The 24165-nt window shown below is 44.7% G+C and overlaps 1 protein-coding gene across 1 annotated transcript; it reads left to right on the top strand.

Moving 5' to 3' along the window:
• The first annotated feature begins 3590 nt into the window (after nt 1–3590).
• On the top strand, nt 3591–11000 carry LOC135511907 (delta-like protein D). Its single transcript, XM_064933427.1, has 11 exons — nt 3591–4126; nt 4251–4541; nt 6618–6678; nt 6776–7033; nt 7880–7940; nt 8048–8178; nt 8423–8592; nt 8793–9009; nt 9127–9958; nt 10069–10195; nt 10319–11000. The coding sequence occupies exons 1-11, from the start codon at nt 4073–4075 to the stop codon at nt 10322–10324; spliced, it is 2208 nt and encodes a 735-aa protein (XP_064789499.1). The 5' UTR covers nt 3591–4072; the 3' UTR covers nt 10325–11000.
• Nucleotides 11001–24165: the final 13165 nt, after the last annotated feature.

Genomic DNA, 24165 nt, shown 5'->3' with positions numbered 1-24165 from the left:
GTGCTAAAGCAATCTTGCACATTCCAGACACTTCAGAGCTTTAGTTATTGGGAAGAGGGTTCCAAAGAAATCCCCTCAGCAGCTACTCCGAATCAAAAAAGCCTGGAAATTATTCTCAACAATCTTTCCTGCTAATTTAATGTGAATTAGACATTTTCCAGCCTACTTTAGGCTATGGGTCTAATCCAATGAATCAGGGATTTTCGTAGAATATTATGCCTATAGGTTATGTAAGCATATGGCCTTCTTCTTGTTATTGCCGTTTGATCACCTATAACCTTTTATTGATATTTTCCAACCCCGTCTAGGACCCAAGCTTGACACACAAGGAAAAAGACACCCAAAACAGAAGCAGATGTTCTCTATAAAGCACGCGACTGCCTTCCACTCTGCTAAAGAATTCTAGAGGCTCAGCAGTAAACCCCGTCCTGAAGAATGCACACAAATACGCGCACACACACGCAAAGTTACTCCAATATCCCCCCTTGACCCCAACAACATACAGGGCACAAAGAACGGCCTCTTTGAAATGGGTCCTTGTTCACTCACAGAGCAGCTGGCCGGAGTAATCGGACTTCTTGAAGACAAATGAATCTCGTCTCGTTCATAGGATCACAGGTAATCACGCGGGTATTGTCATTAAAATAGGGGCAGGGCCAAAGCGAGCAGATGATTTGCTATCGAGTTTCTGTCGTCATGTGGTGAGGCTGCACTGCTGATATCCATCATCTGGAGGCAGGCATTTGAGCCACGCGACAGATTCTTTATAATTGTGATCAGCACAATTATAGCACAATTACTTTGCAGCATCACACAGGACGCCGAGGAGAAACTCATTGTCCTAAAATAAATGTGCGTGGAGATTCAGCGCGCTAAATAAGCTCCGTGCTATGTCTGAACTCCAGTCCAGTTATATCACTGAGGGAAACGATGGCCTGCGTGTCTATTTGGCAAAGCAAAAAGTTAGACATTTACGTTATGTTCACTGGTGTCTGTTGTTCAACTAATAAATGAACAAATGCGCATACCGTGGTAGGCTACTTAAAATTAGGTAGAATTTTTGTGAATGGTAACGTAGGCTATACGCCTGAGTTGCTATCTATCTGGTCGTTATTGTGTGATGTTCACAGTGTTTATGTTTTCCACGAGCAATCTATCCGAAAAACGTACATTTTGAACTTAAATCCCTAGCCATATGGTCAGCATCATACCGTTGCAGTCTCTTTAACGTGCTTCCAGTCCAATTTGGATGAAGATTGTGCAATATGTACAGAAACGCAGAGACATGCAGTTGAGGTTGGGGGGAAAACGCCATTTGGTGTGGAGCAGATGGTTGGCTTGGGAGGCTGTCGGCGTCTAAAGGCGTGTCGTGTCCTTCAGATAAAATCCCCAAGGGCTTCCCCTTGTATTCAAAATCAATGAAAATTAAAGCGCAAAGAAAAGATGAATAGTCAGACCTCGAGTCTCTCTTTTGTTCAATGGAGCTACTGGTGGGCAGGAGTTAAAGTACAACAGCCCCTTATAGAAACACTTAAGTTAAACAGTTTCCCCATAGTCCACCTTCAGAATGAAGGGGGAGTTCGAAGAAGAAGCTTTATGCTTGATTTAGCCAAGACAGAATCTCGAGCCATATTTTCGTTTGAAAATAATACGTGTAATGATCATGATTCTGAAGGATTTCACCATGCCTTTCAGTTATGCTTTGCTGCCATAATCGATAAATGAATGCCACGTCAATAAAATAAATGCCTGATAGTGCAGCATAGGCCTGCCTATATGTTGATAGAAGGGTTGGGAGAAGAGGTGATCGCGTAAACCTCAAGCACGCGGAATTACGTACAGAGCAAAAGCCTGTAAAAACATAGAGTCACATCCTTCGGATTACTGCATTGAGTGTACTGAAGAATCAACTGGTTAAATACAACACGGATCTTCGAATACATATGTCCATGTAAACACATGCATAATGGTATTCGTCATAGTGTTGAAATGTTCTCTCTCCGCCTTTTCTTTTGGGTACAAAGGCTATTCCACATTTGGAAGCGTCATATCTTGACCATTATAATGATTCTAAACATAAAAACATCACTCAGACATTACATCGACTACACACAATGTCTTAGTAAACCCAAGAGTAGACTAAAACACACGAGGAAAAACGTTGCGTAATTGCGCATGGGATCAATGCTTGTCTTGTTTTGGAACGCCGCTCAAAAATTCAAATGTCGTTGCTGCCACCCGCCAAAAAATGAAATTCCGTTTCAATTAGCGTCCTAATTAAGACCACACACACACACACACACACACACACACACACACACACACACACACACACACACACACACACAGAGACAGTCTCAGTGTCACCAGAGAGGCAGAGCAATCAGCTTAGAACCACCAGCACAAATTATGTCCTCTTTCACAGGACACAAATATGTTTCTAAAAGTTGCACCAATGAAAAAGACTGGACAGTTTACCAAATGTTATAGGCTAGTTTAAAAATCTCTGTTGTTGGCTAATATTGAAATAACCAAAAGACTGTTGACTTCTTTTATGGAATAGCAAACAACGCGTTTTTCTTTAAACTGAGGACATTGTTGTAGGGACGGCAGCGTGCGCCGAGGGGAGCACTTTCTCCCTAGTACATTGTGGAGAGAGCAGGTGCTGCTGCCTGAATTACCATACAGCTGAGAGCAACAAAGAAGAAACTTATTCTTTCCCTCGGTCCGCACAATAACAAAGTGCCTTAATGACAGCCATGCGAACGACCCACCAGCTCAGTTTTTACTGCTCAGCGTACAAGAATGTTAAATGTTAAATCTATACATATATGCCTAAAGTCAACACAATATTTACAGTTGTAAAAAAAAACAAGAAAAAAAGCACCCACTTGACCTGTTGATGTGTAAAGTTGTCAAAACTCATAATTTAAAAAATAAAAGTACATGTTTTTGTAGATTTCATTGAATTATATCAAGATAATATCCTTTGGTTTTTGGCAAGATTTTCCAAGAGCTATGTGAAAACCTATTTCTAAGTTATTGATTTTCCATTTTGACTAAATGTAAATTCATGTTGTCCGTTAGTTTTATATTGTGATTAAATATATTAATTGTTATTGTGTGAATAAACAGTTTATGTGGACACACTTTAACAATAAACAATAAAAAATGAAATAAAAAGTTACGTTTAGGAGAAAAGGGTGATGTTGAAAAGCTAAAGAATGAAAAATAGTTTTACATTGGAGTAAGCGTGGAAGATGTAGGCCTATTTGGAGCGTTCCGTAGCCTACATGGGTTTTACAACGCGGATATGTTATGTGATGTAATTTGAGGTTTATATCAGAGAGAGATGTAAATGATTCTTGACGTGAAAATTTGGTTGGAATCTAAATGAGAATGTTTTGTGCCATGGGGAAGGGTTGTACATTTTACAGCTCAATGACCATTTGGCGATGTTTTGAGAGGGAGGTTTTGAAAAGTGTCCCTTTGTGACAGCTCGAGACAGATTGGGGAGTAGACTAGCTCATTTGCATCTCATTACCGTAGCAGCGCAGTCTGTATATAACTGGCGGCAGGCTGGCCGGGACGTCAGACACACGCATAGTTACAAAGGGCGAAGATCCGAGAAAGCCTTGGGGAAGTGTTTTGGATCAGTACATTTTTTTATCATTGTCAATCAAGGGGAATAAACAAAACACAAGCAGCCTTAAAACTGTGTTGTCTCATATGCACCCTCAAGTCTGAAGCTGTGCTGAACTGCAATATCTAATAACTGGATTGGTATTAACACCTTGGCACGGAATTTCGAGTTCATTCCCCATTTTTTCGTTGGGATTTTGTCACCCGCACCATTGCTGAGGATTACGTTGTATTGTAAACTTTGTTCATGAAGTCACACTGAGAATCATCGATATAAACAGTTCCATTCAAGACGTCTGTAGACCGTACGGATTTTTAAGTGGGACTTTTGATTACGGAAAATAACTTTCTCGATGATTTTCTGAGCTGGTTATACATCAATTACCCTGTCTCGAGGACATTTTACTATTTATTGAATATCCTCAGCACAATGGGACGCCAGTCGCTTGTGATAGCTGTCATCCTTTGTGTCTTGATATGCCAGGTATTGCGAATTTGATTCTCTTTTGAATTGATTTGGAATTTAAGTGTTTTCATTAGTCATGTGTAGGCTACATATCAAAAACATAATAGAATACAACCTTCATATTTTAATTGTGTTTTTACAGGGTTTCTGTTCAGGGGTTTTCGAGTTGAAGTTGCAAGAGTTTCTCAACAAGAAAGGAGTGACAGGCAATACAAACTGCTGCAAAGGAGCCTCTGTGATTCAGAAGTGTGAATGCAAAACGTTTTTTAGAATCTGCTTGAAGCATTATCAAGTCAATGTATCACCGGAACCCCCTTGTACCTATGGTGGTGCGATGACTCCTGTCCTCGGATCAAACTCCTTCCAAGTGCCTGAAACAACTGCAGAATCATTCGCCAACCCTATTCCGTTTTCTTTTGGATTCACGTGGCCGGTGAGTATTTAAACACAGCTTTGTCAAATTATACAATCATGGTCAGCATGCTCAAGGTTCACCACTTATGGGGCTTTGACAATGTCATTAATGGTCATAGTGAAATGTAGCATATCCCAGGACAGGAGGTGGACTAAGGCACGTTAAACAAATGCTATCGGGGTGGGAAACTTCACATCCTCATAGTTGGGAGTATAATTAGCATCTCTGCATGAAACTTCGAGTAAATGGGGAAGTGGTGGAATTTAAGTTTGAAGCTGAAAGGTGGCTCACCTCTATCAGGCCTAACAGAAGCCTAACGGTGGCTCACCTCTATCAGGCCTAACAGAAGCCTAACGGTGGCTCACCTCTATCAGGCCTAACAGAAGCCTAACGGTGGCTCACCTCTATCAGGCCTAACAGAAGCCTAACGGTGGCTCACCTCTATCAGGCCTAACAGAAGCCTAACGGTGGCTCACCTCTATCAGACCTAACAGAAGCCTAACGGTGGCTCACCTCTATCAGGCCTAACAGAAGCCTAACGGTGGCTCACCTCTATCAGACCTAACAGAAGCCTAACGGTGGCTCACCTCTATCAGACCTAACAGAAGCCTAACGGTGGCTCACCTCTATCAGACCTAACGGTGGCTCACCTCTATCAGGCCTAACAGAAGCCTAACGGTGGCTCACCTCTATCAGGCCTAACAGAAGCCTAACGGTGGCTCACCTCTATCAGGCCTAACAGAAGCCTAATGGTGGCTCACCTCTATCAGGCCTAACAGAAGCCTAACGGTGGCTCACCTCTATCAGGCCTAACAGAAGCCTAACGGTGGCTCACCTCTATCAGGCCTAACAGAAGCCTAACGGTGGCTCACCTCTATCAGGCCTAACAGAAGCCTAACGGTGGCTCACCTCTATCAGACCTAACAGAAGCCTAACGGTGGCTCACCTCTATCAGGCCTAACAGAAGCCTAACGGTGGCTCACCTCTATCAGACCTAACAGAAGCCTAACGGTGGCTCACCTCTATCAGGCCTAACAGAAGCCTAACGGTGGCTCACCTCTATCAGGCCTAACAGAAGCCTAACGGTGGCTCACCTCTATCAGACCTAACAGAAGCCTAACGGTGGCTCACCTCTATCAGGCCTAACAGAAGCCTAACGGTGGCTCACCTCTATCAGGCCTAACAGAAGCCTAACGGTGGCTCCCCTCTATCAGACCTAACAGAAGCCTAACGGTGGCTCCCCTCTATCAGGCCTAACAGAAGCCTAACGGTGGCTCCCCTCTATCAGGCCTAACAGAAGCCTAACGGTGGCTCACCTCTATCAGGCCTAACAGAAGCCTAACGGTGGCTCACCTCTATCAGGCCTAACAGAAGCCTAACGGTGGCTCACCTCTATCAGGCCTAACAGAAGCCTAACGGTGGCTCACCTCTATCAGGCCTAACAGAAGCCTAACGGTGGCTCACCTCTATCAGGCCTAACAGAAGCCTAACGGTGGCTCACCTCTATCAGGCCTAACAGAAGCCTAACGGTGGCTCACCTCTATCAGACCTAACGGTGGCTCACCTCTATCAGGCCTAACAGAAGCCTAACGGTGGCTCACCTCTATCAGGCCTAACAGAAGCCTAACGGTGGCTCACCTCTATCAGACCTAACGGTGGCTCACCTCTATCAGGCCTAACAGAAGCCTAACGGTGGCTCACCTCTATCAGACCTAACAGAAGCCTAACGGTGGCTCACCTCTATCAGGCCTAACAGAAGCCTAACGGTGGCTCACCTCTATCAGACCTAACAGAAGCCTAACGGTGGCTCACCTCTATCAGGCCTAACAGAAGCCTAACGGTGGCTCACCTCTATCAGGCCTAACAGAAGCCTAACGGTGGCTCACCTCTATCAGGCCTAACAGAAGCCTAACGGTGGCTCACCTCTATCAGGCCTAACAGAAGCCTAACGGTGGCTCACCTCTATCAGGCCTAACAGAAGCCTAACGGTGGCTCACCTCTATCAGGCCTAACAGCCCTGTGGGGCCTCAGCACCTTCTAACCCGTTGGCACAGTTGTTCATTATTATAATTGTTTCTTCTTTTTTTTCAACAGGGGACATTCTCTCTCATCATTGAGGCCCTACATACGGATTCTGACAATGATCTTTCAACAGGTAAATTCGATACAGGGCAACAGGTCACCAAACAAAACGATTCATTGTAAATATTTATAGGGATATAAGTACTAATTCCTGTATTCACAATTTTCAGATAACCCTGAAGGTCTGATCAGTCGCTTCACCACTCAGAAGCATCTGACAGTGGGCGATAAGTGGTCCTCTGATTTACAGACTAGTGGAAGAACAGAGCTGAAGTACTCCTACCGATTTGTTTGTGATGAGCATTACTACGGGGAGGGTTGTTCTGTTTTCTGCCGTCCACGAGATGATGCCTTCGGTCACTTCACCTGTGGGGACCGTGGCGAGATCATCTGCAACTCAGGATGGAAGGGAACCTACTGCACTGAACGTAAGTAGACTGCGTTACTCTTTACTTCTGCTTTGCCCATACTAACTTTTGTTTTTCTTTTACAAAAGTATGAATGTGGTTAATTTGCAGTCATTAGTCAGAATAAATCGTGCGTTATTACCAAATAGTTTCACTTATCAAAAATGTGGGTTGCACTGTTTAGGCAAATTTAAATTAGAGAAGTTAGCAGAATATTCACACGCAAGCCATAGATGAAATGTAATGCCTGATTGGCTACTTGGCAGTGCACTTGTCGTTGATTGGCTTAGTGAGGTATTGTTGGAAGCGGGCAGCTGCTGAGTGAGAGTAGACAATGTACACCGGCTGTCCTGCACTGGCACCACGTACACCGGCTGTCCTGCACTGGCACCACGTACACCGGCTGTCCTGCACTGGCACCACGTACACCGGCTGTCCTGCACTGGCACCACGTACACCGGCTGTCCTGCACTGGCACCACGTACACCGGCTGTCCTGCACTGGCACCACGTACACCGGCTGTCCACATTGTATCTGCACAGACTCTAACCCTTCTGTCCCATAGTTATGGTTAACCCAAACCCTTCTGACCCATAGTTATGGTTAACCCAAACCCTTCTGACCCATAGTTAGCTGAAAAATAATCCTTTGTATAGGCAGAAACAGTGTTAAGCAGAATGTTGGTCCCCCTGGTGACAAGTGGGGCATATTTTCTAGGTAATGGCTAATGGGGCCACCAGCCCACTGAAATTAATGAACCAGCCTTTACTGAAAGGGCCCATCTGAAAATAAGCTCTGCTGGTATAAACACATGTTCCAATGAGTTAGATTCCCGTGATTCACTTATGATGTTCTATCTCATTGCAGCAATCTGTCTTCCTGGTTGTGGCGAGGAGCACGGGTTCTGTGACAAGCCTGGTGAATGCAAGTAAGTCCCAGTGATTTGTCCATCTTCTCTCTGGGTTAAACACCAGTCAACAGGATCAGTTTCATATATGCCAGATATCTAACCATGAGCATTGTGTGTGGTTACAGGTGTAGAGTTGGCTTCAGTGGGCGTTACTGTGATGACTGCATCCGCTATCCAGGTTGTCTTCATGGCACCTGCCAGCAGCCGTGGCAGTGTAGCTGCCTGGAGGGGTGGGGTGGCCTCTTCTGCAACCAAGGTGAGTTCTGTTTATCTCCCATATGCAACTGACTAGTGCTCATCTGTCCTTCTCCACCAGATACAGACTGTGCTGGTCTTGAGATGACATACAGTATCCCCACTATGTTATCTAAGCCACCATACCAATCAGGTTCAGAGAATAGGGCACATCTTGGCCTTAAAACAAGTCATAAAAACATCCTGGATATCACTGTACATTGACTCTCAGAAGACTAATCCACATGTGCCATTGTCTGTTTCAGATCTCAACTACTGCACACACCACAAGCCCTGCATGAATGGAGCCACTTGTACCAATACTGGCCAGGGTAGCTACACCTGCTCCTGTAAACCCGGCTTCACTGGGGCCAGCTGTGAGATTGAGGTTAATGAATGTTCCGACAACCCCTGCCAAAATGGGGGAAGCTGCACTGTAAGTATTTTTTTCTGAGCTGCCCCTCATTAGTTACATTAGAAATTATTTCTCAGTGATATAGGGTCACATAGTGTGTGGTGCTGTTATGCTAGAGCTGGCAGGCATTCCTCATGTTGAATGTAGCATAACAAATTAATAACAAGTCATTAAGGAGTTGTACCTTTTGCTTAGCAAGTGCTTTGTCTCGCCTCTGACAGGATTTAGAAAACACATACACATGTGCCTGCCCCCCAGGCTTCTATGGCAACAGCTGTGAGCTCAGTGCCATGACCTGTGCCGATGGGCCTTGCTTTAACGGTGGACGCTGTGCTGACAACCCAGAGGGAGGATACTACTGCCAGTGTCCTCTCGGCTATGCCGGATTCAACTGTGAGAAGAAGATCGACCACTGCACCTCCAACCCATGCTCCAACGGTAAGCTGAAAAAGTTCTCCAGTTCTGTGTTTACCAGTTTAACCTTTATATTGAAAGTCTGAGGACATGAATGAATACTGGAACAGATGGTTTAACATGTCTTTTTAATGTCTCCAGGTGCCCAGTGTATGGACCTTGTGAACTCCTACATGTGCCAGTGCCCTGAGGGCTTCTCCGGAGCCAACTGCGAGGACAACATTGATGAGTGCGCCAACTACCCCTGCCAGAACGGTGGCACATGCTTGGATGGCATGAACGATTACACCTGCACCTGCCCACCTGGATACACCGGCAAGAACTGCAGCTCGACCATCAGAAAATGTGAGCACAATCCCTGCCACAACGGAGCCACCTGCCACGAGAGGTATAATCGCTATGTGTGCGCCTGTGTGCCAGGCTACGGTGGCCATAACTGCCAGTTCCTCCTGCCAGGGGACCCCCAGGGCCAACCCGGGATGGAAGGAGCTGGTAAGAGATACTCTGATGAAGAGGACCAAGGCACATTCCCCTGGACCGCAGTGTGTGCTGGGATTATCCTGGCGCTGCTGCTGCTGGTGGCCTGTGCCGTGCTGGTGGTTTACATCCGGGTCAAGGTGCAGCAGAGGAGTCAGCAGGGAGACACCCACAGTGAGAGTGAGACCATGAACAACCTGGCCAACAACTGTCAACGGCCTGACAAGGACCTATCTGTCAGCGGGATCGGCACGACAGGGGTCAAGAACACCAATAAGAAAGTGGACTTTCACTCGGACAATGCTGGAGGAGAGCAGAATGGCCTCAAGTCCCGATGCTCGTCAACGGATTATAATCTGGTGCATGAGCTGAAGCCAGAAGATGTGTTGAAAGAGGACCAAGAAAAGAGTGAAGCAAAGTGTTCCGAATCAAATGGTTCTGAATCTTTTTGTTCTGACAGTGAGTTTGAAGAGAAACACAGAAAACGTTTAAGGAGGTGAATATCTACACATTTAGATATAAATGATGTGCCGCATATGGGAGTCGTCATGCTTGTCTGACGAGTGAATGTTGATGTTAATGTATTTATTTTTCTTGTGTTCTCAGTGACGCCTCAGAAAAGAAACGTCCAGAGGAGTCGACATGCAACGAAGCATCGATGTGCAATGACACAAAGTACCAGTCAGTCTACGTCATATCAGACGAGAAAGATGAATGTATCATTGCAACTGAGGTGAGTTGATTTCCCTTTTTCACTGCTGATGATGTCTTTGCAGTTTGCATATTTAGTTTTCACTGGTTTGCGAATAGCCAAATACTCTGAAACTAAAGCATCTTTGCCTCTTGTCTTCCCCAGGTGTAACACCACAGCTGAGCTGTAGCTCGTCTTCTCTACTGGAGGTTTTACTCTGGTGAATGCTGCTCAAACCCAGGGGGAAGGTTTCCCTTCGTGTGACTGCTGCTGTGAGACTAAGACATTGACAGTGATATTCAGAATGAGCTGGTTCTCAACTGAAGTAAGCTCAGTGGCTGCAGATAAAGGATGTTGGACCACACTGGTCCGTGCTCTCAACTTATGTTTCCCAGGAACGTGCGTAATATGGATTTGTTGCACTGACAGTTATACCTCATTGCACTATGGAGGGTTGCTTTTTAATATGTATTTAAACATACACATTTGAGTTAATTACTGTGTATAATGAGTATGCACCGACCAGTGTATTTGTAAAGCCTTTGAGGCAGTCTTCTGAATTAGTTTTAAGATGGGAAAATACTGCCTTTAAATGTGTAAACATACTGTTTTATTTCAAAGATGTATTCTTTTAATTTAATTGTGTTATGTGTTCCATTTGTTTGTGCATTTGTAGATTTCATTTTGATATAATTTATGTCTAATGTATACAAGGCAGTTCAGGTCAATGTGACTTTGTTTTCCAACAAAAATGTATTTAAGAAGCATTGTACAGAAGCTATTGGAATTGTTTTATCATTGTTGCCCATTAAGAAAATCAACTAAATATTTTTCAAAAATAAATATTGTATGAAATAATAGCATATTTTGTGATTATCCACCTACCTAACATGTCACGCAAAACATCCAACATTGAATATTAGAGTGATTTCTCTTTGACATAAATGCATGCAATGTTTCACCCTAAGTTCTGTATGTAGTCTTACTGCAAACTGAGAAGACCTCACTAACTGACACAAAGGCACAACCAGTAATCACAAATTACTACCCTCATCTTGATGGCAATTTTATTTTTAGGAAGAAAGAACCTTCTGGAAAATTTCCACCCCTGGAAAATAATCTGGTCAGTGTTTTCCAACTTTTTAAAAACCTTAGTCAATGTCATTTAGTAAGGCTACATGGTAGCCTACAAGCAACTTGCACTTCGTACTCCTCAAAGACTAATTTGGTCCTTACTCAATGAGAATCCAAAACCAGCCCAACAAATGGTTGGAAACCAATATGAAAGCAGGAAAAACAAACATCATTACCATATGTACTGTACGACTGTCTTCATAATCACTCTTTGAAGCATTGAGTAAGAAGTGGACAGCTGAAAACTACACTGAATAACACATTGACCTGCAGCTGTCCAGATGGAGAGACACCCCAGTCCAGAGTTGGGGTGCATGAGGCAAATGCATTATACTGTACCACTGTACAAGCACAACAGAGCCAAGCATCCAGAGTTATATTAATGTTCATAGAATGCTGATCCAGAGCTGTCATGTTCATGTTCATAAACTCAGCAAAAAAGGAAATGTCCCTTTTTCAGGACCCTGTTTTTCAAAGATAATTCTTAAAAATCCAATTAACTTCACAGATCTTCATTGTAAAGGGTTTAAACACTTTCCCATACTTAGTTCCCATAGTTCAATGAACCATAAACAATTAATGAACATGCACCTGTGGAACAGTCGTTAAGACACTTACAGTTTACAGACGGTAGGCAATTAAGGTCACAGGTATGAAAACATAGGACACGAAAGAGGCCTTTCTACTGACTCTGAAAAACACCAAAAGAAAGATGCCCAGGGTCCCTGCTCATCTGCATGAACGTGCCTTAGGCATGCTGCAAGGAGGCATGAGGACTGCAGATGTGGCCAGGGCAATAAATTGCGATGTCCGTACTGTGAGACGCCTAAGACAGCGCTACAGGGAGACAGGACAGACAGCTGATCGTCCTCGCAGTTGCAGACCACATGTAACAACACCTGCACAGGATCGGTACATCTGAACATCACAACTGCGGGACAGGTACAGGATGGCAACAACAACTGCTCGAGTTACACCAGGAACGCACAATCCCTCCATCAGTGCTCAGACTGTCCGCAATAGGCTGAGAGAGGCTGGACTGAGGGCTTGTAGACCTGTTGTAAGGCAGGTCCTTACCAGACATCACCGGCAACAACGTCGCCTATGGGCACAAACCCACCGTAGCTGGACCAGACAGGACTGGCAAAAAAGTACTCTTCACTGACGAGTCACGGTTGTGTCTCACCAGGGCTGATGGTCAGATTTGCGTTTATTGTCGAAGGAATGAGCGTTACACCGAGGCCTGTACTCTGGAGCGGGATCGATTTGGAGGTGAAGGGTCCATCATGGTCTGGGGCGGTGTGTCACAGCATCATCGGACTGAGCTTGTTGTCATTGCAGGCAATTTCAATGCTGTGCGTAACAGGGAAGACATCCTCTTCCCTCTTGTGGTACCCTTCCTGCAGGCTCATCCTGACATGACCCTCCAGTATGACAATTCCACCAGCCATACTGCTCGTTCTGTGCGTGATTTCCTGCAAGACAGGAATGTCAGTGTTCTGCCATGGCCACTGAAGAGCCCGGATCTCAATCCCATTGAGCACATCAGGGACCTGTTGCATCGGAGGGTGAGGGCTAGGGCCATTCCCTCCAGAAATGTCCGGGAACTTGCAGGTGCCTAGAATGGGGTAACAACTCACAGCAAGAACTGGCAAATCTGATGCAGTCCATGAGGAGGAGATGCACTGCAGTACTTAATGCAGCTGGTGACCACACCAGATACTGACTGTTACATTTGACCCTCCCCCCCTTTGTTCAGAGAAACATTATTACATTTCTGTTAGTCACATGTCTGTGGAACTTGTTCACTTTATGTCTCAGTTGTTGAATCTTGTTATGTTCATACAAATATTTACACATGTTAAGTTTGCTGAAAATAAAAGCAGTTGACAGTGAGAGGACGTTTCTTTTTTTGGGTGAGTTTAGAATGCTGATCCAGATTATGTTTACGTTCATAGAATGCTGATCCAGAGTTGTCATGTTTATGTTCATAGGATGCTGATCCAGAGTTGTCATGTTTATGTTCATAGAATGCTGAGCGAGATCATGCTCCATTTTCTATTTGATAAATAGCATCCATCTGTAAAAATGCTACAGTGAGATACCTTAGAAATGTATCAGTTAACTGATATATTGTTAACTTTTTTTCTGTTCTTATTTACACAACTATTTATCTGTGTTTACTATAAAGATTAATTATTTTAGAAAAACAATGTGCTACTCTAGTTCGCCATCTGATCAAAGATTTGACTGCAGCAGGGATTTTTAGGTTTCATATTCTGACCAGAAGGGGCAGGGGTATATAGGTTTTATATTCTGGCCAAAAGGGGCAGGGTATATAGGTTTATTATTCTGACCAGAAGGGGCAGGGGTATATAGGTTTTATATTCTGACCAGAAGAGGCATGGGTATATAGGGGTAGTTGAATGTGTACAATCAGGTTGCTCACTGAAATGATAAACAGGCTCTTGAATAAAACAGCTGTGAGCAACTTTAATCATGGATGGGGAAAGTCAACCTAGTGTTCTGACCATGCTAATGATGTGGCATAACAAATATTCCCCGACCAGACCTGCCTTATACACCTGCTATTTTTATCAGGTTATTGGAAATGTATGATAATCCGTCTTTTTGACAACTCACTTTATAGTCCATTTTGTCTCCTTATTTTTACATAAAAAAGGGATGTTGCTGTCTTGAATGAGGTCCAAATGAGAGAAAGAAGGACAATTGCAGCAGTTAAACTTCCAAGAACAATAATGAAAGTGTAAATATTACACTATACTCTTCCCTGGAATATGCTTTAAAATACAAAATGGAGTGTCTTTGTGCTTTATAAGATAAAATCTCCTTAGCCTTGGTAAAACGTTCCAGCCGCTTCCATGTGCCCTTTTTGTTTTCAACTGAAAGTAACTTTGTTTTACAGCCAGCCAGAGAGGAGCGGTGGGACTGATTGCCCTGTAAATGCAGCGTGAATAAAGTGGCTCCAATAGGGACCAGTGAAAAGTATTTGATAGACAGTTGTTTTCACATACCATTCTTAGCTTTTAACTTAACCTTTTTCAGTCACACAATGGCTTTTCGCTGAGTTGGTAAATACCAGGAGACAGGTAAAAGCAACCCTTTGTTTCTTCATTCAGTGTAGTCCTCTTCCACGGCTCTGTCTGATGGGGAATATCTTTTTTTTAAATACACTGCTCAAAAAATAAAGGGAACACTAAAATAACACATCCTAGATCTGAATGAATGAAATATTCTTATTAAATACTTTTTTCTTTACATAGTTGAATGTGCTGACAACAAAATCACAAAAAAATGATCAATGGAAAGCAAATTTATCAACCCATGGAGGTCTGGATTTGGAGTCACACTCAAAATTAAAGTGGAAAACCACACTACAGGCTGATCCAACTTTCATGTAATGTCCTTAAAACAAGTCTAAATGAGACTCAGTAGTGTGTGTGGCCTCCACCTGCCTGTATGACCTCCCTACAACGCCTGGGCATGCTCCTGATGAGGTGGCGGATGGCCTCCTGAGGTATCTCCTCCCAGACCTGGACCAAAGCATCCGCCAACTCCTGGACAGTCTGTGGTGCAACGTGGTTGGTGGATGGAGCGAGACATGATGTCCCAGATGTGCTCAATTGGATTCAGGTCTGGGGAACAGGCATCAATGCTTTCCTCTTGCATGAACTGCTGACACACTCCAGCCACATGAGGTCTAGCATTGTCTTGCATTAGGAGGAACCCAGGGCCAACCGCACCAGCATATGGTCTCACAAGGGGTCTGAGGATCTCATCTCAGTACCTAATGGCAGCCAAGCTAACTCTGGCGAGCACATGGAGGGCTGTGCGGCCCCCCAAAGAAATGCCACCCCACACCATGACTGACCCACCGCCAAACCGGTCATGCTGGAGGATGTTGCAGGCAGCAGAACGTTCTCCACGGCGTCTCCAGACTCTGTCACGTCTGTCACATGTGCTCAGTGTGAACCTGCTTTCATCTGTGAAGAGCACAGGGCGCCAGTGGCAAATTTGCCAATCTTGGTGTTCTCTGGCAAATGCCAAACGTCCTGCACGGTGTTGGGCTGTAAGCACAACCCCCACCTGTGGACGTCGGGCCCTCATACCACCCTCATGGAGTCTGTTTCTCACCGTTTGAGCAGACACATGCACATTTGTGGCCTGCTGGAGGTCATTTTGCAGGGCTCTGGCAGTGCTCCTCCTGCTCCTCCTTGCACAAAGTCAGAGGTAGCGGTCCTGCTGCTGGGTTGTTGCCCTCCTACAGCCTCCTCCACATCTCCTGATGTACTAGCCTGTCTCCTGGTAGCGCCTCCATGCTCTGGACACTACGCTGACAGACACAGCAAACCTTCCTGCCACAGCTGGCATTGATGTGCCATCCTGGATGAGCTGCACTACCTGAGCCACTTGTGTGGGTTGTAGACTCCGTCTCATGTCACCACTGGAGTGAAAGCACCACCAGCATTCAAAAGTGACCAAAACATCAGCCAGGAAGCATAGGAACTGAGAAGTGGTCTGTGGTCACCATCTGCAGAACCACTCCTTTATTGGGGATGTCTTGCTAATTGCCTATAATTTCCACCTGTTGTCTATTCCATTTGAACAACAGCATGTGAAATTTATTGTCAATCAGTGTTGCTTCCTAAGTTGATAGTTTGATTTCACAGAAGTGTGATTGACTTGAAGTTACATTGTGCTGTTAAAGTGTTCCCTTCATTTTTTTGAGCAGTGTATTTTCTTTCTCCAGTTTTGTGTCAATAATCAAACAAAGGTCACCGATTTAAGCCAATATGAGTGTTTTGAATGAAGAACTTTGAAACGCTTTGATAAGCATGAAATAAAGGATTGTCAAAAAGTCTGATTTACTTGCATTTATGTTTGGAATTACACTAAACTATAACATTTTGATCTTACTATTCAAAATGTTTAAAATTAAGTTTTGTTTTTGACTAAATATTAATTCTCCTGCTAAATGTTCTGTTTCCTAAATGTAAAATGTTGTACCCCACGTCTGTAATCTAACAGCCTGTATAAATGTACAACCACTATAAACCTGTCTGTAATGCATTACATAGTTACAAAATAACCATTTACATACCTATTCATGCTTATAAATGCATTTGCAATGCAATTCCCACAATGTAATGGGTGTAATGCATACTTGTGTAACATTCTGATTTTCAGCTATTGGTAGTACATTCATCCTTAGGATTTTCTATATGTTTGGAATATGGTGGGATGCCAAATGTGTGTGTGTGTGTGTGTGTGTGTGTGTGTGTGTGTGTGTGTGTGTGTGTGTGTGTGTGTGTGTGTGTGTGTGTGTGTGTGTGTGTGTGTGTGTGTGTGTGTGTGTGTGTGTGTGTGTGTGTGTGTGTGTGTATTGTTTTCTGTTGCAAAACTGTAACGAGTGCACTGGGAGTCGGAAAGCTAGTTTCTGGGAGTGCATAATTTAATTAACAAATGAACAAAACACGAACAACACAAAGACAGGAAACTGGAACGCCTGGGGAAGGAACCAAAGGGAATGACATATAAAGGGAAGGTAATCAGGGAATTGATGGAGTCCAGGTGAGTCTGATAATGTGCAGGAGCGTGTACCGATGGTGACAGGTGTGCGTCATAACGAGCAGCCTGGTGACCTAGAGGCCGGAGAGGGAGCACACGTGACAGATGTACATAAGCTGTAGCTCCTAAGCATCTTCCCACCATGCAACAGGACTGAGATATCCTTGACAACAACACTGAAGTTTCAACAGTTTTGGCGCCATTCTTCAGATACATTCTTCAGTTTGACATGTATCATTTGGAAGTAGATGTCGTTGGTCAATAATGTTGATTAGATGTGACACTAGCTAGTTATCGACTCACAATGTAGCTGCAGGATCTTTTCCTGAACTGTCTTGGATAATGTACTGTACATCCAAGAGATGCCCAATGGTGGTGTTCTTCAATTTGAAGTTTTACTAACATTCAGCCAATTGTTTCAGGCTACGGCTAACAAACTAGCTTTGTTATCTGTAGGTTATTTCTTAAATCCACCCTGGGCCCTCTGTGAAGACAGAATTACTCTGGTCCTAATCTATTTGACCATGACAAGTGAGCAGTTAGTGTTCTGGTTAGTAAAGTTAATGACTTTCCCAGGATCTTATTCATCTGGTCCGATATCCCCCATTTCCTTCATCCGTCTTTCTACAGTCAATAACTTTCCCAGGATGACATTCATCTGGTCAGATATCCCCCATTCATCTGGTCAGATATCCCCTATTCATCTGGTCAGATATCCCCCGTTCATCTGGTCAGATATCCCCTATTCATCTGGTCAGATATCCCCAGTTTCCTTCATCTGGCTTCATTTGTCTTCTTGTTCAATTAAAAGGGGAGATGCTGGTGTTGTGGGCCACCTTTGGAACATTCTGTGTGTGCACTCTTACTTCTGCATGGATTAGTCTATATAAAGCTGTTTCTTCTGAAAGCCCCTCAATGGCAAGTACAATTTTGACAGATTGTGGAAAGGGGGGAATATGGAAAAAGAAAGGGGATCATGGTTCAACAATGAGCCATCCTTTGTTCATGTATAGTGTGACGGCCCTGAATTTTTCTGAACGTCTCAGTGCAGCTCCTTCCAATAGGGCGCTTTCCCTTTAATTCCCAATTAAATAGCCAGCATCAGCTGCGCAAAAGTGGGGTTGTGATGGAGACGTGAATGAGGATGTGTTCAACCCTCAGTTCCCTACGCTTCGCTATTCCGTTGTTTTGTTGCCGTTACACGTGTGTTTTGTAGCCTAATAGAGTTTACCCAGGATCGGATCCACTCTTTGAACGGACAAACATTGCGTGACTAAGGTCACGGGAGTTCCCTGAACTCCTTTACCGGACTGGACTCTTTTTAAGCCTGAGGTACAGGACATTTCTAGAAGAACCAGAACTCATTGTGATATAATAATGTGTGTGTAATCATTGATGTTGCTAATACAACCCACGCAAAAGAATATAGTTGTTTTTGAAGTTATTTCCAATGTTTTAAGGGTTTATGAAAAGTTTATTTCCATCCTGACTTTTGCATAAGTCCTTTGTATTGGTGTAGACTTGACGGACCAGATGGGACTCATTCCCTCCCAAACCAAAAGGAGAAACCAATGTTTTCTCTGGTAGGCAAAACCTACCTGGCACCCATATAAATAATAACCTCAAGTCAAAACCGTTACATAAAAAATGGCATGACTTGAACTGAACCGTTCATTCAAGTGTAGCGTAAACCCAGTATTAATCATACAATCAATATAACAATTATTTTACCACAGAACTTTAAAGCGTATCAACTCTTACTAAGTCCTCAACTACAACTAACTACATAAATCATCACAGTATACATGACATCAAAACAAATGAAATACCGTATACAAAAAGGTGGTAGTCAGTCAGACAATCCAATCCGCCAATAGATCTCCAGCAGAGAAAGGCCACGAAGATGGGAGAGGTGTAGTCCACGGACGCAAAGAGTGGATCCGATCCTGGGTAAACTCTATTAGGCTACAAAACAACGGAATAGCGAAGCGTCGGGAACTGAGGGTTGAACACATCCTCATTCACGTCTCCATCACAACCCCACTTTTGCGCAGCTGATGCTGGCTATTTAATTGCGAATTAAAGGGAAAGCGCCCTATTGGAAGGAGCTTCACTGAGACAGTTCAGAAAAATTCAGGGTCGTCACACACCCCCTCCCCTGGAAAAAGCCGACCCTTGCACTGGAAGGCACATCTTGGTCGGGGAAACCGAGAAAGGTCTCCTCATCACTTTCCTCTACAAAAATATTCTTGACTTTTTGGAGCTCACGCTCCTCAGCTGAGGGGTCACAGGCCTTAAGGTGTGAGACTTCTGGGTCTGGGAATCCGAGAAAAGTCTCCTCACATTTCTCTTCAAAGATATCCAGGACCTTGCGGCACTCAATCGCCTCCAATTCCTCAGCCGAGGGGTAACAGGCCTTAAGGCGTGAGACATGGACAACGCGCATATCATCACCCGTGTCCTCTTTCACCACTTGGTAGTTCAAAGGGCCCATCTGCTCCACAATCCTATATGGTCCTTGCCATTTAGGAGCGAGCTTGGCCGAGAAGAATTGTTCAGCTTTCGAGTAAGGATGAGAGCAAAGCCACACCCGATCACGAAGCTAGAACTGCATGTCTTGTCTGTTCTTATCATAATTTCTCTTCTGCTTGAGTCGAGCCTGGATCATGTTCTTTGAGACAAGAGCTCTCAAGTCATGGAGATGGACTACCTGGTCATAGCAAGCAGCGTCTGGAGTAAGTTGCTGGGGCTGTAGCACCATATCCAAGGGTCCTCGGAGGGAACAACTTAGGTTCAGCTCTGCAGGTGTGACTCCAGTGGACTCTTGCACAGCAGAATTCAGGGCAAATCGAAACTCGTGAAGGTGCTTGTCCCAGTGTTTGTGCTGGGTCCCTACATAGGAAGCAATCATTGTCTTCAAGGTTCGATTTACTCTCTCAGTGAGATTGGTCAGTGGGTGATAGGCCGTGGTCAACTTCTGTCTCAGGTTCCATCTTTGTCAGGTCTCCTCAAAGAGATCAGAGACAAATTGGGAACCTCGATCAGACAGGATGTAATCAAGCACTCCCCAGCGAGTCAGGATCTCTTTCGTAAGGATGTTAGAGACTGTCCTTGCTGTGGCCTGACGCAGGGAAAAGAGTTCCACCCACTTTGAATAATAATCAACAAAAACAAGCATGTACACATTCTGATTGGAGCTTCTAGGAAATGGACCCATCAAATCCACTCCTAACATTTCCCAAGGTCGGGTAACCACCGTTTGCTGCAACTTGCCATCAGGCTTTCTACCTTCTGGTTTGTACATTTGACAAACCTAACAGTTTCGGATGTGTGACTTCACATCCATGCTCAGATGTGGCCAGTACAGTAACGCTTGCAACCGCTTGTAGGTTTTGAACCTGCCCAAATGACCAGCTAAGGGGTCTTCATGGAAATGTTGAAGCAGTTGTAGGCGTAGAGTTTCAGGTATGTACAATTGGTAGAGGGTTCTGTGGGGTAGTTGTACAACACGGTAGACTTTGTCTTCCATGATGGTCAGCTTTGTGGTAGGATTGACCATCTTTTCTCCATCTTCCAGGATAGTCTGGTACAACGCCTGTACTTCTGGATCATCCTGTTGGGCTTTCCATATGGCCTCATCAGAGATGGGAAAGTCAGTTTTTGGTGAGTCTCGACTGCTTGACAGGACAGTAGCACATGTAAGATGAGGGCCACCGTTATCACAAGCAGGAGCTCTGGACAAGGCATCTGGAACAGTGTTGTATTTTCCTTTCCTGTATTCTACTGCAAAGGTGAACTCTTGCAACCGTAGTGCCCATCTTATGAGTCTGGTACTTGGTTTGTTGGTCTTGAACACCCACACAAGGGAGGACAGGTCAGTGACCACAGTGAAGTGTCTTCCCTCCAGGTAGTACCTCCACTTTTCCAAAGCCCAGACAACTGCAAGGCACTCTTGCTCTGTTGTGGAGTAGTTCCGTTCTGCTCCATTCAATGTCCGACTGGCGAACGCTAGCACTTCTTCAGTGCCAAGTCCAGTCTGTTGGACTAGGACAGCACCAAGTCCAACATCACTTGCATCAGTGTAAACAACAAAAGGGCACTCAAAGTTGGGATGACCTAAAATGGGAGGTGTGACGAGGTGTCGTTTCAGGGTTTCAAAGGAGGTCTGGCACTCTGCCGTCCATTGGAATTTCGTTCCTTTTCGCTTCAATGCGTTGAGGGTTTCTGCCACCTGGGAGAAGTTCGACACAAACCGATGGTACCATCCAGCCATACCAAGGAACCGTTGAAGGGCCTTGAGTGTGGTTGGCACAGGGAAGTCTTGTACAGCCTTTGTCTTTTCAGGATCCACATGAATGCCGTCAAAAGACACAATATGCCCAAGGAACTTCAGAGAGGTTTGGCAGAAGTTGCTCTTCTTCATATTCAAGGTCCGACCAGCTTCTCTTAGCTTGTCCAACACTGCTTGAAGATCTTGAAAGTGTTGTTCTCTGTTCTGGGAGTAGATAATTATATCATCCAGGTAGACGAAACAGATCTTCCCTTTGAGCTCACCTAACGCAATCTCCATGAGTCTTTGGAAAGTGGCAGGGGCATTCTTTAATCCAAAGGGCATCACCTTAAAGAAAAACAAGCCCTCAGCACAGACAAAAGCAGTCTTGTCCTTGCTTTCCTGGTCCATCTCAACCTGTCAATAACCACTATTGAGGTCAAGGGTAGTGAACACAACAGCGCCAGACAATGACTCCAGGATCTCATGGATGGTGGGAAGAGGATATGCATCAGTCTGGGAAACATTGTTGGTCTTCCTATAGTCCACACAAAATGGGATGAGGACAACCGGAGCAGCCCAGGGAGAGGAGGAACGTTATATTATATCTTGTGTTAACATATCATTAATGAGTCCCTTTTGGATGATTAGCTTCGCTGGAGACAAACGATATGGCTTTTGCTTGATCGGCATTTCCTGTGTAAGGAATATTTTGTGCTTCAGGAGCCCGGTGCGTCCCAGCTTTGAAGTACATACATCAGCATTATTCTGCAGCTGTTCCAACAGCCTTAACTCCTCTGGCTGTTCCAGCTGAGCTCTTCTCACAGCCTGTAAAAGGAGATCGTCAGAAGGATTATCAAGGGTTAGTGGTACCGGAGCAACGGCAGAGAAGACTGCCCCATTTGATCCCCAATCATGTAACTTTGTAGCTTCTGACTGGAAGAAATGCTTCTTGCTCGCATTGTATGGAAACCAGTAGCAATTTTGTGCGATATCAATCTGGACACCACTGAAGTACATGAAATCAATTCCCAACACTACAGGAAAAGCAAGGTTCTTGGTTTGTAGGATAACAGAAGGAATCATATAGGAGCGGTTACACAGGCGGAACTCTACCTCACTCCATCCAAGTGGTCGTTTAGCCTCACCATCAGCCAGATAGAGTGGACCTTCTGTCCACGGCTTCAAGTTGTATTGTGGACTGTTAACCTCCTTCCACAGTTTCTCATTGAGCAGTGTGTAGGATGACCCGGTATCCAAAATGGCTCTTCCTGTCCATGGGCCTATGGACAGGGGTAACACCAGCTGGTGCGGTATTAACTGAAAGGAAGGGGATGTCGATGGGGGGGCGTAGGCAGTGACTCTTGGGGTTTCAGCTCTGGTTAAAGCACCCAGAGTAGGATGGTCATTCCTGCGAAGAGAGTTAGGTGTGTTGTCCTGTTGTGATTTGTGGTTTCTGGAAGGGTTTACTTGATACGGTCTTGGACATGTAGCTGAAGAATGTCCCTTTTGGCTACATCTCCAACAGAACATGAGAAGGGTCTTGGCTGGAGACTCTGGCTGTTGTTGATGGTCTGTCTTGGGTAACTGGGTGTCTGTTTCTTTCTCTGGTCATATTGCTGTTGGCATTCTCTGTCCTTCTCAAACTGCTGTCCCAAGCGAACCAGTCCATCAACAGTGGTGACTCGTTCTCGGAGATGACTGGCTAGTAGTGGGTTGATGTTCTTCAAGATCAATTTAATGATCTCTTCCTCCTCAATGCCAGGTTTCCACCTTCTGCACAGGGAGTGGTAACCGTATGCAAAGTCACGGATACTCTCTTTCTCTCTTTGTACTCGATTTCTGACTCTGTCTGCCAATTCATCTGTGTAGTCCTCAGACAGAAATGCAGAGGAAAACTTGGCCTCAAAGTCAGCCCAGGAGGTAGTGGTGAGACGTGCCACATCCCACCAGTCTCGAGCTGTCCCATGCAACACATTCCTCAATGTGGCAAGGAGTTCTTCGTCAGCCAGGGGATTGAGGGCAAGAAAGTCACGACATCTTTCTAGATACATTAGCGGATCAGGACTGTCATCTTTTTTCCCAAAGGTGGGAAATTGCAATTTAATGGGCATCGCCCCCACATGACGTCTACTCAAATCACCATGAACAAACGAGCTTGGAGGGATTGAGGAAGTAGAGGGGGAGGGCATTATCGGACAATGAAAATGAACACCAGGATGCATGGTGGATTGCATCCTGCAAGGGGTGGCTGCAGCATGGCCTGGTCTTGGCTTGGCTGTTCAGAGGTGCCAGCTTGGCCCTCAGTGGTCTGAACTGAAGTGGACACCAGAGAAACTCTGTGTAAGGAGTTGTGCCCAATGGATAAGGCACTGGACTCCTAAGCCAGGAATTGTGGGGTCAAGTCATTCCCTACAATGCGGCACCATCCCACTTTCTACCACTGCAACTTGGAGCCTTAGATCTCATTCGATGGGCTAAGGAAAGGATTTAGGGTTGTGCCAGTGAAGTCTTGGGAAACAAAACTGTTTCGTGCAGAACAATGGTAAGGACACAAAGGGAAGTGGTGGGTTTAAAAGGCAGCGTGTCATCACACACATCTCCAGAAAGGGGAATACTGTTGACACAACACTCTCGACCAATCCCCACGCCGCACACAACCTCTACAGGATCGGTGGGTCCCCCGCGGGACGGTTGAGCTAACGTAGGCTAATCCAATTAGCATGAGGTTGAAAGTAACAAGAAAATTTACCAGGACATAGACATATCTGATATTGGCAGAAAGCTTAAATTCATGTTAATCTAACTGCACTGTCCAATTTACAGTAGTTAATACAATGAAAGAATACAAATACTATTGTTTGAGGAGAGTGCACAGTTATGAACTTGTAAAGTTACTAATAAACCAATTAGAAAAACTTGGGCAGTCATGATACAAAATGTTGAACAGAAATGCAATGAGTCATTGGATAAGTCTAAGACTTTGCAAATACACTGCTGTCATCTAGTGGCATAAATC

This window comes from Oncorhynchus masou, chromosome 24 (assembly GCF_036934945.1).
Source record: "Oncorhynchus masou masou isolate Uvic2021 chromosome 24, UVic_Omas_1.1, whole genome shotgun sequence".
Classification (NCBI taxonomy): domain Eukaryota; kingdom Metazoa; phylum Chordata; class Actinopteri; order Salmoniformes; family Salmonidae; genus Oncorhynchus; species Oncorhynchus masou.
Note: the sequence above shows the minus strand (reverse complement) of the source record. Positions and strands in the feature narration are given on the sequence as shown.

Coding starts and splice junctions, on each gene's coding strand:
- LOC135511907 (XM_064933427.1), top strand. CDS start 4,073: ATGGGACGCCAGTCGCTTGTGATAGCTGTCATCCTTTGTGTCTTGATA. Junction 7,941..8,047: donor GACAAGCCTGGTGAATGCAA/GTAAGTCCCAGT, acceptor GTGTGGTTACAG/GTGTAGAGTTGGCTTCAGTG. Junction 9,959..10,068: donor CACAGAAAACGTTTAAGGAG/GTGAATATCTAC, acceptor TTGTGTTCTCAG/TGACGCCTCAGAAAAGAAAC.